This window comes from Notolepis coatsorum (assembly GCF_963971535.1).
Source record: "Notolepis coatsorum genome assembly, chromosome: 4".
NCBI lineage: Eukaryota > Metazoa > Chordata > Actinopteri > Aulopiformes > Paralepididae > Notolepis > Notolepis coatsorum.
Genome location: NC_140168.1, coordinates 13,440,870 through 13,454,687, shown reverse-complemented (window position 1 = coordinate 13,454,687; position 13,818 = coordinate 13,440,870). Strand labels below are relative to the sequence as shown.

Sequence of the window (13,818 nt, the reverse complement as noted above, 5' to 3'; positions counted from 1 at the left end):
TACTAGTATAGCGTTAACGCAGCACGTTAACGCCGTTAGCGGCCCAGCTCTAGTAACAACCCATCATCTACATACACTGCACACACATCCACATGTACACACTCACTTTAAACAAACACCACCATACAGTACCACTCACTTTATCCACTTTAACACACTTTATATTTATCTATTATTAAAGAGATTTCCACCACATTCAATACCTCATTTGCACCGCACCCAAGTTTTGTACCTCTGCATTCTACCTTACTGGTACACATTTTACTCTGTATTGTATATTGTATATTGACTTTACCTACTTTTTACTTCTTAATTCTTTACTTACTTTCTCTTTACTGTATGCAGCACACTCTCAGGGACTCATAAGAAACAAGCATTTCATTATAAAGTATTCTGTATTTTGTTCTGACAAATAAAAACAAACTTGAACTTGAACTTGTGCAATAAACCCTGGAGCCAGCACTGAGGAGCCGGACCAGACACTCACACCCTGTGCCACCACACGTCCAGGTACTGTCCACCCTGGGCACGTGCGCCTCAAGACACGCTCCCCAGATGCGTTTCCATATCTCAACAGAAAGCAATACCACTCTATCAACGTTCAAATCATCTGCGACGACCAGAACCACCTGCTCAACGTGGTGTCCCGCTTCCCAGGACACGACTCCTACATCTTACAGAACAGATCTGTGGGTGTGCACCTCGAGCAAGGAGACGCTGGAGACGCATGGCTGATTGGTAGGCTTCTATTCTTCGAATGACTTGTTTTATTAGGAAATCGCGGATATGCACTGGCCCCCTGGTTGATGACCCCGACTCACCAACCCCCAGACGGAGCAGGAGGTGGCCTACAATGAGAGCCACGCACGCACTCGTCCCACCGCTGAGCGCAGCATTGGACTGCTGAAAAGCCACTGGGGGATGGATCCACAAAGAATGGATTGCACGGTGCTAATTGCACCCTTACTTACAATTCATTATGGATTGACCTGCGCTGTGATTGATTGAATGAGAATTGTATTAACAGATTACAGTACGGCTCAATACACACAATTGTTAAGGGGATGCAGACCAGAGAAAGACTTTCGTCTTGTTTACATCAGGGTCCCCAATTTTCAATTCATAATGAATTGTAAGTAAGGATGCAATTAGCACTGTGCAATCCATTCTTTGTGGATCTAGCCCTGGGTGTGTTTGGTCCTGCTCCAGTGGTCTCTCCTGTTCCTCCTCCAGTGGCCAGCTTCTCTCTCCTGTACTACTGGACTACAACTCTGTACAATGCAACTACTACTATTTATACATTGCACTTTACTGTTTCATTTTAACTCTGGTTGGATGCCAAACTTATTTTTGTTGTAATGTACTTGTGCTGTATAATGACAATACGTTTGAATCTAATCTCATTTTGATCAGTCGCAAATTGCTTTTGCGCTACCTGATGAATATTTCTGCACACAGTGCTGTTGTTGCATGCCTTATAAGGAGCTGGCGGGGCGTTTCTGTATGCAAATTCAGGTGTACGAGAATGCGCTTTTGGTTTAAGGACGAGTGACGTTCTTCATTCATGGGAACGCAGCTGAGAACACTTTGGCTATTCACGAGCACCTTTTCACAAGTTCAGGCATCCGGAGGACGAACTTCTTGCGAAGATAGTTATGTACATGTCGATCATGAGGTCCAATGTTTAAAAAATAAGAAGAAGTTGTCTTCCATTAATAGAGGAAGAGCTCTTTCATACTCCATACTTTGCAAACTGCATTGGTGCACTACAGGATGTCCTCACTATCAGCATACGTATGGGTTGCACCATATTGTGTCCCCAACTGAACTGCTACCAGGAGGGACGCAAAATGTTCCTCACATTTGACCCATTCACTCACACATTCACACACCGACGGCAGAGGCAACCAAGCAAGGTGCCAACCTGCTCATCGGGAGCAATTAGGGGTTAAGTGTCTTGCTCAACGACACATCGACACGCTGGAAATTCAACTACCTCAGGCGCTCAGATGTGAAAAAAGCGCCCCCCTATCGTATCCCAGGTGGTAATTCACCCTTTTGGATTGAACTCAATGAAAATGAATGAGAAAAAAAAACCTGCACTCCACATTTTACTTCTCACTCACGCAGCCGGCATCTACCAGCTTCATGCTGGACTCTCGGAGCAGCGGGGAATATGTGTTTTACAGTATACACAGTGGATCACTAAAAGGAGCGATTTTTTCGAATGACGATCAGGAATTGGAATAATCCATTTGGATACCATCTGATCTCAGGTAAGGAATCTATGTTACAAGTCTAAGGATAATCAGACCCGTTTTCACGGATATAATAAGCTTTTATGTGATTATGTGATATCGCTGTTTGACTGTGCGCGCCGTCAGGAAATATCGCGCCACGAGCGTGCATGCGTACACATATACTATCGATAATCTAGCGTTTATTTGAAAACGATTCATAAATAGGCCAAACAATGACAACGTTCTAGAATATTCCAGTAAAAGGCGATTATCATGGAAACCTCTTTTTTCTCCGTGAAAACGAGGGGTTTTCTAAATGCTATGAAACGGAAATGAACGGATAAAAAAAACAATCCGCTTCGACAATGTTGACTGGAAATAGGTCATTGATAATGCGACGGGCAGATTAGACACATAGCCATAATTTAAAACATAGATTAGGCGATATTAACGTTAACATTGAAGTGACCTTGGGCATTCAAGGGGGTAAAAAGGAAAACACGGCTGGCTCTCAAAGTGTGAGGAAGAGCTCTTTCATACTCCATACTTTGCAAACTGCATTGGTGCACTACAGCAGTGATTCCCAACCTGGGGTCCGCGGACCCCTGGGGGTCCGCCAGTGGGCGCAGGGGGTCCGCCAGACCACAGATGATTTGAGTTTTTTTTTTTTTTTTTTTTTGAGTTTTTTTTTATTTAAAAAAAAATAAAAAATTTATCATCAGTAGCATGAATAGTCTCTCCACTACAATAAAAAATAAAGATAAATAAATAAACATCTAGACATGATTTTTGAACGTTAACAGTAGGCTACCGGGTAGCCGCTAAAACGCGAATCAGTTGACTGTATCACTTTCTGTAGCTAGCCTAGCACGCTAGTTAACTTTCTCGGCTCGTCTGCAGTCAGCCGCCAGAGGCGAAAATGTGTGACAAACGAAAAGGAGATGACGGCAGCTCATCTGCAAAAAATGTTAGGACCTACAGCAATCGCGAAAATTACATCACCATGGGCTTCACTGAGGGACCAGACAAACGACCTGAGTGTGTGATTTGTGGAGAAAAGTTGGCAAACTCGAGCCTGAAGCCCAGCAAGCTGAAGAGACATCAGGCGTCTAAGCACCCAGAAACCGTTGGGAAGGATCCAGACTTTTTTCGGAGGAAAGAACAGTCTCTCAAGGCGAACAAGCCTGTTGATGTTAGAGTAGCGTGGAGCAGGGGTGGCAGTGATTTACAGAAGGCTACCGAAGCCTCCTTTGAGTGTTCGCTTTTAATTGCAAAAGCAAAGAAACCGCACAATATTGGCGAGCAGCTCATCAAACCAGCCTGCATCAAAATGGTTTAGAAACTGTGCGGCCCACAGGTGGCGGATAAACTAAAATCAGTACCACTCTCGAACAATGTAGTGAAAGACCGAATTGATAAGATGTCAAGTGATTGCGAGCAGCAGCTGTCAGAAAAGCTTAGAAAGGGTCCATTTGCCATACAACTTGATGAAACTACAACTGTCGCAGACGAGGCTGTGCTCATCGTTTATGTGCAATATATTGAAAATGAGGATCTGAAGCAGGACATTCTCATGTCAGTCAACCTTACTACCACCACTCGAGGTGAGGATATTTTTACTGCAGTGGATTCTTACTTCATTCAACATAAATGCAAACCGTTCACCATTAGGGCCTGATTTGAGAGGATGAATACAGGATTTGAATATTGGCCAAAATTTTGAAATACATATGGTGCAAGATTAGATTTGTTGATTGAAGGCACAAGTCAAAGAAGCATAGTGGGTCTAATTATGATGCATATGCCTGTGTATAAGCAGTTTGTTATTAAAATGACAAAAAAAAGGTATAAACCCAGCTAGGACAGATTCTCTCTGCTACTGATTGGAATGTCCTGTCTCATATTTAGTTTAATTTGTTGCATTGATTTGTTCCATAAATGCAAACCGTTCACCATTAGGGACTGATTTGAGAGGATGAATACAGGATTTGAATATTGGCCAAACATTTTGAAAAGATGAGATTTGTTGATTGAAGGCACAAGTTAAAGAAGCATAGTGGGTCTAATTGTGATGCATATGCCTGTGTATAAGCAGTTTGTTATTAAAATGACAAAAAAAAGGTATTAAACCCAGCTAGGACAGATTCTCTCTGCTACTGTTTGGAATTTCCTGTCTCATATTTAGTTTAATTTGTTGCATTGATTTGTTCCATAAATGCAAACCGTTCACCATTAGGGCCTGATTTGAGAGGATGAATACAGCATTTGAATATTGGCCAAACATTTTGAAATGCATATGGTGCAAGATGAGATTTGTTGATTGAAGGCACAAGTCAAAGAAGCATAGTGGGTCTAATTGTGATGCATATGCCTGTGTATAAGCAGTTTGTTATTAAAATGAAAAAGAAAAAAGTATTTTATGGTATCTTATTAGGAGGGGGTCCGCGAATTTCATCAGAGATGTTTGGGGGTCCCTGGGGGGAAAAAGGTTGGGAACCACTGCACTACAGGATGTCCTCACTATCAGCATATGTATGGGTTGCACCATATTGTGTCCCCAACTGAACTGCTACCAGGAGGGACGCAAAATGTCTGACATCCATGCACAGCTGGTCAAGGAATAGATTGGGAGTGAGGAAATGGTAAATGGCTGCTTTTTTATATAGGGCTTTTATCCAAAGCGCTTTACAATTAGTTCCTCACATTTTACCCATTCACTCACACATTCACACACCGACGGCGGAGGCAACCATGCAAGGTGCCAACCTGCTCATCGGGAGCAGTTAGGGGTTAAGTGTCTTGCTCAACGACACATGGACACGCTGCCCCGGAGGAGTGGGAATCGAACCCGTGGAACCTCCGGATTGCCAGACGACTGTTCTACCTCCCCTGGAGCCACTGTCGCCCCACAGTAACCAAGCTATGGCACATAGCTAGTATGCCGAGAAGTACGACGCAGGCACTCAGCGTGGTTTACTTTGACCAGGTCTCGCGTGGTCTGGATGTAGTCCCACAGGTCATCCTGGGCCCAGGTCAGCTCCCGGAGGGCGGGGTTCAGCTGACGCCTGGTGCCGTCCATCTCCTCCTGGACCAACCCCAGCTCCACGGCCAGGATGGTGCTGTGGAGGCGATTGTACCAGTGGGTCACCAGGGCCAGGGTCTGGGTGAACTGTATAGGAGACATTACTCAATACGTTAACCCTTTCACCGCCACACTACCAAAAGGGTTAACCCTTTCACTGCGACAATACAGAAGGTTAACCCTTTCACTACCACACGCAAAGGGTTAACCCTTTCACAACCAGACTACAGGCGGTTAACTGTAGTGTGGTAGTGAAAGGGTTAAAACAGTTACAGCAGAGGATAAAACAATGGCAAAGATCCATCATTCCCATCATTCCCATCCATCCATCCATCCATCATCGATCCATCCATCCATCCATCCATCCATCCACCCACCCATCCATCCATCCATCCATCCATCCATACACCGATCCACCCATCCATCCATCCATCCATCCATCCATCCATCCATCCATCCATCCATCCATCCATCCATCCATCCATCCATCCACCCACCCATCCATCCATCCATCCATCCATCCATCCATCCATCCATCCATCCATCCACCCCTTCATCCATCCATCCATCCATCCCTGTTCGTCCTAATCTACACATTATTCAAGTCTAGTCTGGATTATAACCCACCATGTAGAGAGTCTCTCGCTTGGAGTAGAGATGAAGAGCGGCTTTAGGGATACCCTGGTTCTTCAATATGCCCAAATACTTCACCTCCCGCAGCACGGAGGTCAACTAGGGAGAGAGAGAGAGAGAGAGAGAGAGAGAGAGAGAGAGAGAGAGAGAGAGAGAGAGAGAGAGAGAGAGAGAGAGAGAGAGAGAGAGAGATTGAGAAGCTTTGACTATAGGATAGAGAGAGAAGAAAAACCTGCATGTAAAACCAGTGTTCACTAGCTACTGGCAGGCACTCGACCTCTGACCTCTGACTTTGAACTGTGAACTGTGAACCCTACGCTCACCAGCACCATGTGACTGAAAGTTTAATACCACTGTTTTATAGTGTTAAGAGGTGGTCTCCATGAGTTTACACAGACAGGCTACTGGTAGTATACTGTTATGTGGTTTCAACCTTGTTACACATCATAGTAGAACAGGTAAAAAGGTTACTACCACATGTAAGTAACTAAAGTTCTATACAAATACATATATACCCAAAAAGAAAATGGCCACACGGAATGACCACAATGAGTGGATCAAATATCATTAAGTTCTACTGTGTTCCTATAGGGAGGTGTAGTCTGACGTCACTTTGGACCGCCCGCGAGGTCCACCCGTATAGGGATTCATCATTGGGGAAATGGATTATCGGCTATATTGTAATAATTCTGCCTCGTGAACATTGGCAAGCTTTCCATTTTTGCACAAAATGAGTTCCCTGGTTGAAATTAAATTCGGCGATTATTTTTTACAATTAATTGCGAATATTTTCATGTTGAGCTATAGATTGTGGATGAATACGCACAGAAAGGTACACCATGCGAATGTTAATGCTTTATTTGTTTTAAACGAGACGATTTAGAAATGGGCAATGGGGGAAATACATAGCGTTTTCAAGATGGTACGCCGGCCGCGTGAATATTAAAGGCAACCAACTTGTGTTCAGCTTTTCGTTCAGCGTTTCTCTGATTGGCCGCACGGCCAATCAATCAATCCACTAGCACACGCCCTCGCGCAAAGAGAGACACGGCAAAAGCGCTGGTCGAACCAGCGGTGTTCTGTTGTGTGACTGTACTACAGCGGTGTTCTGTTGTGTGACTGTACTAAACACTTCCACCACATGACCGACATTTGACATACAGTACACCTCCTATCTATGTTGGGATTATGTTTGGTCATGACAAAACAATAAAAATCGCTACTGTTAGTAAGCTGCCACCACCCACTTCAATGACAGAGCTCTCATATTTGCGAATGCATAAACTATATCTTAAATTATGGCGATGTGTCTAATATGGCTGTCGCGAAGTCATTGCTCTGTCATTGAAGGGCTTCGTTCCACAACGGAGCACGGTCGCTGCTGCTGGAGCTGGACCGAGTAGAGCCGGCGGCGGTGCACGGAAGCGGGGACTAACCACCGCATCGCCCCGCTGGCTCTTCAACAAGCAGCCTCCACAGCTCCAGTTAACCTAATTTATACCGTAATGAATCATTAAAAAATATACCGTTAACTGGAATATGTTGTTTCTTTACACATATGTTGGATTATGTAATTGGGTTTTCATGACAAAACAATAAAAATCGCTACTTTACAACGGAGCACGGTCGCTGCTGCTGGAGCTGGACCGAGTAGAGCCGGCGGCGGTGCACGGAAGCGGGGACTACCCACCGCATCGCCCCGCTGGCTCTTCAACAAGCAGCCTCCACAGCTCCAGTTAACCTAATTTATACCGTAATGAATCATAAAAAAATATACCGTTAACTGGAATATGTTGTTTCTTTACACATATGTTGGATTATGTAATTGGGTTTTCATGACAAAACAATAAAAATCGCTACTTTACAACGGAGCACGGTCGCTGCTGCTGGAGCTGGACCGAGTAGAGCCGGCGGCGGTGCACGGAAGCGGGGACTACCCACCGCATCGCCCCGCTGGCTCTTCAACAAGCAGCCTCCACAGCTCCAGTTAACCTAATTTATACCGTAATGAATCATAAAAAAATATACCGTTAACTGGAATATGTTGTTTCTTTACACATATGTTGGATTATGTAATTGGGTTTTCATGACAAAACAATAAAAATCGCTACTTTACAACGGAGCACGGTCGCTGCTGCTGGAGCTGGACCGAGTAGAGCCGGCGGCGGTGCACGGAAGCGGGGACTAACCACCGCATCGCCCCGCTGATGTTAAAAACGCGAAATAACGTTACTGATGTACAGTGACACCCAGAGTTTCTAGTTACAGTAGTGACGCGCGAATCGAGATAGTCCTAACACTAGTCTGTAACAGTGTTTATTATTAAGAGTCAGATAGTCCTAACAGTGTTTATAGTCCTAACACAGTGTTTATTGGTAAGAGTCAGATAGTCAGTGTTTATTATTTCATAACTGTGTGGGCTTTGTTTATACATGTACAGTGACGAGTGAATCTAACTTTGGTTGTTAAAAACGCGAAACATAATAATCAGTCAGCAGCGCTCCACTGCTACCGCAGCCCAACACAAGTGCGTTGGAACAGCAGCCCAAGCTGCCGCGCTGCCGCGCTTGCTCTTTGGATTTCATTTGGGACGGCTGCGCTTCCCTGCGCGTGGGGGCGCGGCCAATCAGAGAAAAGCCGAACACAAGTTGGTTGCCTTTAATATTCACGCGGACCGGCCGGAAACAGTAATGACGTAACCACTACACCTCCCTATGTAATTATGAAAGGCACTATATACAACCAAGTTATTATTATTATTATTATTATTATTATTATTATTATTATTATTATTATTATTATTATTGCAGCTGTGTCTCTTACAGCGGGGTTGAAGTTGACCTGGAAGAGGCCGCTGTCCGGGTCCAGGGTGAGGAGGGGCTCCCGGAGGTGGGCGTGACAGAGCTCCTCCAGACCCTCGGTCCATTCAGAGAACAGCTCCTCGTCGTGCTGGTCCAGAACCTCCAGCACCCGCTCACACTTCTGCAGAACCTCCTCTGTCTCAGCGGAGCCCAGAGGCCTGGGAGGGAGGGAGGGGGAGGGGAGGGAGGGAGGGGAGGGAGGGAGGGAGGGAGGGAGGGAGGGAGGGAGGGAGGGAGGGAGGGAGGGAGAGGGAGGGAGGGAGGGAGGGAGGGAGGGAGGGAGGGAGGGAGGGAGGGATAGAGAAAAAGATTGATGCAAGAAGGGAATGAGGAGAGGGGGTGGGAAGGAGATGAGAGAGATATTCTACAAAACATACAAGAAATGTAAATATTGTATTTTTCAACGTAATCTATGCACAATACATATGTATGGAATGTGTGTGTGTGCGTGCGTGCGTGCGTGCGTGCGTGCGTGCGTGCGTGCGTGCGCGTGTGTGTGTGTGTGTATGGCGTGTGCGTGTATCTGTGCATGCGTCTTTCCATACATGTGTGTGAGCTGGTTGAGGTTGCTCCTGTTGGTGAGGATGCGATCCCGTAGCTCCTGAGACCACTTGAGGTTCCCAGCCACCGCCGGCATGTTCTTGCCCAGGACCGCACAGCCCGAGCGCAGCTGAAACAGAGGTGAACGTTATAGCCTATAGGTTACCTTATAGCCTAGGTTTTATTGCTTCTTGACCCTCGCGTTTGACCTCTCCGTGTCTTTATTATGTCACACCCCACCCTTGCCAAGTCCATAAACGTGAGCTCCACTGAAAGCGATGCGTATAGTTCTCTCACACGGATGGCACCGCCTCTCTCTCCTCACCTTGTCTCTGTGCTGGTCTAGTATCATCTGGCAGTCGTCCATCTCCTGGTTGAACATGGCCAGCAGCAGGCTGTAGTTGGGGGAGAACAGCTGGTGGATCCCCGGGCGCTCCAGCAGGGTGCCGAAGATCTGCAGCAGCTGGACACGCGACAGAGAGACGAGGACACAGCAGGGGTGTAACGTGCTTGAGTCATTTGTACTTTGTTACAATATTTAAGCGCTGTTTTTTGGGGATTTATATACTTGTACTTTTACTCAATTACATTTCAGAGTAGTACTGTAAATAATGTATAATAACTTGTGGAAAGGTCCTGTGATGGGGGAGGGGAGGGGGGGGGGGAGGCGAGTGTTTCTGACCTTTTCATTTTTTGGGGTGGGGGCTACATCAGGGATTATGGTGGAGGGTGGGTTCTGCTCTGTCGGTTATTTGTTTTTTTCTTTTTCCCCTACCAATGTGTGATTTTTTGTATGTCCTTTTCAAAATAAAAACATTTGACCACAAAAGAAAATTACATTTCAGAGAAAAAAAACATACTTTTTACTCCTTACATTTAAAATGCAGACCTACAAAGTACAAAGTACAAATCTTGCAGGTCCAACGATTTTAATTACTATATTTCTTTCTCTGGCCGAACTAACGTTAATGTTATTAATCCTGCGGCCTCGCTATATTTAAAAACAGCCAATCAAATCCCCATCAATGGAAAATGAACCCGCCCATACCCATGCTGAAGGTCCTTGTGCAAGACTAGAATGCGGGGATCTTTGATTAAACACCTGCTATCAGAAGAATAGACAGTCAGAGTGACAATAGCTACAGAAGACGGGCACAAACGATAGTATGAGGGATGAAGAGGACGCAACGGAACATTTCATTGAGCCGGAATAAAAAAAAGTTTTTACTTTTACTTTTTAGTACTTAAGGTTGACCTTTAAAGTGGTCTGCACACGGCGGGCGACAGACGTCGCCTGGCGATGTGATCGCCTGTCGCTCAATGACAATCGCTTAGCCCCCCACACCAGAGGCGACCGTTCTCAGGTATAATAAACTATGTGTCGCTCTGTTTAGCTGGGGGTGTTTCCCCCCGGGAGATATAGGAGGGCGGACCGCCGGGACCGGAGTCCCGGACGCCTGTACGTTAATGCCAAGCAAGCAGTGCAAAAATGCTTCCGCATTCGTCACCGCACGCTAGTGCGGTAAAGCGCCCTTCTTTTCAGACAAATGCTACCGTGCGTGCACCGGCGGCGGCGTGCTCGCTCAGGTGCGTGCGTGCGCCGGCGTGCTCGCGCGAGGTGCCCGCGCATGCGCATGAGATCCCGCCTTGAGCGGAGCTCAATATATATAAGTCACCGCCCCTTATTCAGTATCTACCAATAGCTCAATTGGCAAGGACACATGGCTGTGGATCCTATGGCTTGTTTGCTGGCGAGTTCGAATCCCATCGAAAATATTTTTTAACGTGATTTTTTTTTAACGTGTATTATTTCGCCGGTTAAGGTTATTTCGCCGGTTAAGGTTAGGCATGGTTAAGGTTAAGGTTAAGGTTAGGCATTGTTTCGGAGTTGGTTAAGGTTAGAACGGTTAAGTTTAGGCGCTGTTAAGGAGCTGGTTAAGGTTAGAGTTTGTCAAAGAGAATGGCAATATAATTTCTATGGTTAAGGTTAGGCATGGTTTCGGAGTTGGTTAAGGTTAGAACGGTTAAGTTTAGGCGTTGTTAAGGAGCTGGTTAAGGTTAGAGTTTGTCAAAGAGAATGGCAATAGACAGCCTATTTCCGCGCGACCTGGGCGCTGGGCGGCGGAAAATGAAAGGCGCATTACTGCATGCCACTACGTTAAATTTTTGCACTGCTTGCTTGGCATAAAGCTACACGCGTCCCGGACGTTACGTTAGGTTGTTGTGAAGCGGGTTAGCGGGTAGCTGTGTTGTGCAGTACGAGAGAGTATTAACCTGTAAAACCCATATTGAGCTGGAATTAAACCACCATATACGAATACAACCTCTCCTCATTCTTCCTGACATACTGCATGCCTGATCGCTACGATACGTTCATTACCAACGATTGGACAAGTATTGTTATGCAGCTGCTGAGAGAGTGTTTTTTTCACGGAAGACGCAAACTGTTTTGTTCTCAACCATAATTTTCTTTGGACAATAAACCTTACAAACTACATCAGCTGCAGCCTGGACATTAAACTCTGTCAACATCCACAACTTCTTTTGTTACCCGAGTATAAAAAGTTAAAAACACTAGTAGGTGCATCGTGGCGCATTGTTCATTTATTAGTGACAAGCGGCCACTACAGCTTCTCAAACTAACGTTATTTATTTAAATTGTTCCCGTTAATAATAATGAACATAACAAGTAGCATGGTAATAATAGGTAGGTTATTGATCAATGAATGTATTGAATGATACATTAATGGTGTACAAATGATACACCAGTAGAACTTCTGTAGAAGTCATGTTATTTCCTCATGTGTCGCCTCAAAAAATAGGATCGAGGCGATATTTAGCGAGGCGACAGAAATAGCTGCGCGACCATCGCTTCAGAATCTCCTGCCGTGTGGGTTCTCTCATTCATAACAATGAAGGCGATACAATTCTGTCTGTCGGCTCGCAAAAAAAATCTGTCGCCTGGCTAAAATCGCTCGCCGTGTGGGGACCCCTTAAGAGTGAAGGGAATCTTGTCGAGCAGCAGGCTTACCTTAAAGCTGGACTCCAGGCCTTTAGAGTGCTGGAAGGCCAGGTTAAGAACAGTCCCCAGTCTCTGGTCAAAGTCTCTATTCTGTTCCATCAAACGCCTGTAGTCACACAGGAAACCCTGGACCCAACAGAACAAATAATTGTTTTCCGTTAAAAGAATTGCTTTCACTCCTCTGTATTCCAGAAAAGCATGACTAAAGAGGTTTACGTTTTTATTTTGTCAACACCCAAAACTATGACCAGCTACAGAAGTCACTATGCTTTGTAATATAACGTGTAAATGTGTAAGCCTGAATATCAGTAACAATAATATAATATTATTAATATAATCCTAATAATCAACAGGTGGACAGGCCTCACATCGTTGGTGTAGTCCAGCGGGTCGTATTTGCTCTCCCTGAGGGCTCTCCAGCTGTCGTGGAACTCCTCGTTCATGCTGAACACCATCTCACTGAGAATCTTCCCCCTGGAGCCTCCCAGCTCCACCTTCTCCAGCTTCAGGAAGTCCAGCGCCGACGCAAACAGCTCCTGTTCGCCAGAGGGGGAGAGTCAGAGTCAGAGTGAGAGGCACTAGACTGATGAGGAGACTAGATGATTAGGGTACTAGATGATTAGGATACTAGATTGTTACGAGTGGGGGGTAGTGTGGAGAGGAGAGAGAACTCAATACTGCGGACAATGATGATGAGAGGCAGAGACGGCAGGATTCGTGTAGATAATGACTTTACTTTAGTTCACCAAGCACTACACGGAAAAATAGGACAACAACGACGCAGACGTGCTGGTACGATAAACGAAGGACTTGAGAACAAACAAAAGAAAATAAACGGCGCAGCCGTGCTAGCACTAGAACAACGGACTGGAGAAAACGTAAAACAAACAGGCAACATCGAAACACTAACACTTACTAGAATGAAACAAGGGAGAGCAACGACGTGGACAGGAAACGGGGAAACTGGAGGTAATGACGCCACAACGAGGAGAGGACGACACACGCATATATACCCGACTAATTAAGATTGGCAACAGCTGCCCAGGCCAGTCTAAAACACAAGCAAATAATCAACTAGACACATAAGCATAATTACAACGACACCAGACAGGGGAAAAACATCACACCAGGGAAGGGAACGTCAACAACGCCAACACACATAGAATTACATTGCTCAAACTATTAATTACATTAATTATATTTATCAAAATAGGCAAAATGGTCGCCTGCATCATCTGATGACGTCCACTAGGTGGCGGAACGATACCACCGAAAGGAGGTAGAGAATGTCCAGTGTTGTTCCCCTTCTTAACCCAGGACCCCCAGGACCTGGGGTCGTTACACTAGATGATTAGTATACTAGGATGATTAGTATACTGATTTTATTTTATTGATGGATTAAAAACACACAACAAGGATCCAAAGGATGACATGAGAAAG

General features: G+C 45.3%; 1 protein-coding gene across 1 annotated transcript in view; it reads right to left on the bottom strand.

The window, feature by feature from the left end:
* The window catches only part of LOC311226411 (dynein axonemal heavy chain 11-like), a gene marked incomplete at both ends in the record, with an annotated part of 709,106 nt that overhangs the window by 675,436 nt on the left and 19,852 nt on the right, over positions 1–13,818 (bottom strand). The window contains 7 exon segments of the mRNA XM_084311837.1: positions 5,218–5,409; positions 5,950–6,054; positions 8,779–8,974; positions 9,362–9,486; positions 9,682–9,819; positions 12,388–12,504; positions 12,747–12,914. Coding sequence (XP_084167963.1) covers positions 5,218–5,409; positions 5,950–6,054; positions 8,779–8,974; positions 9,362–9,486; positions 9,682–9,819; positions 12,388–12,504; positions 12,747–12,914 — 1,041 coding nt within the window.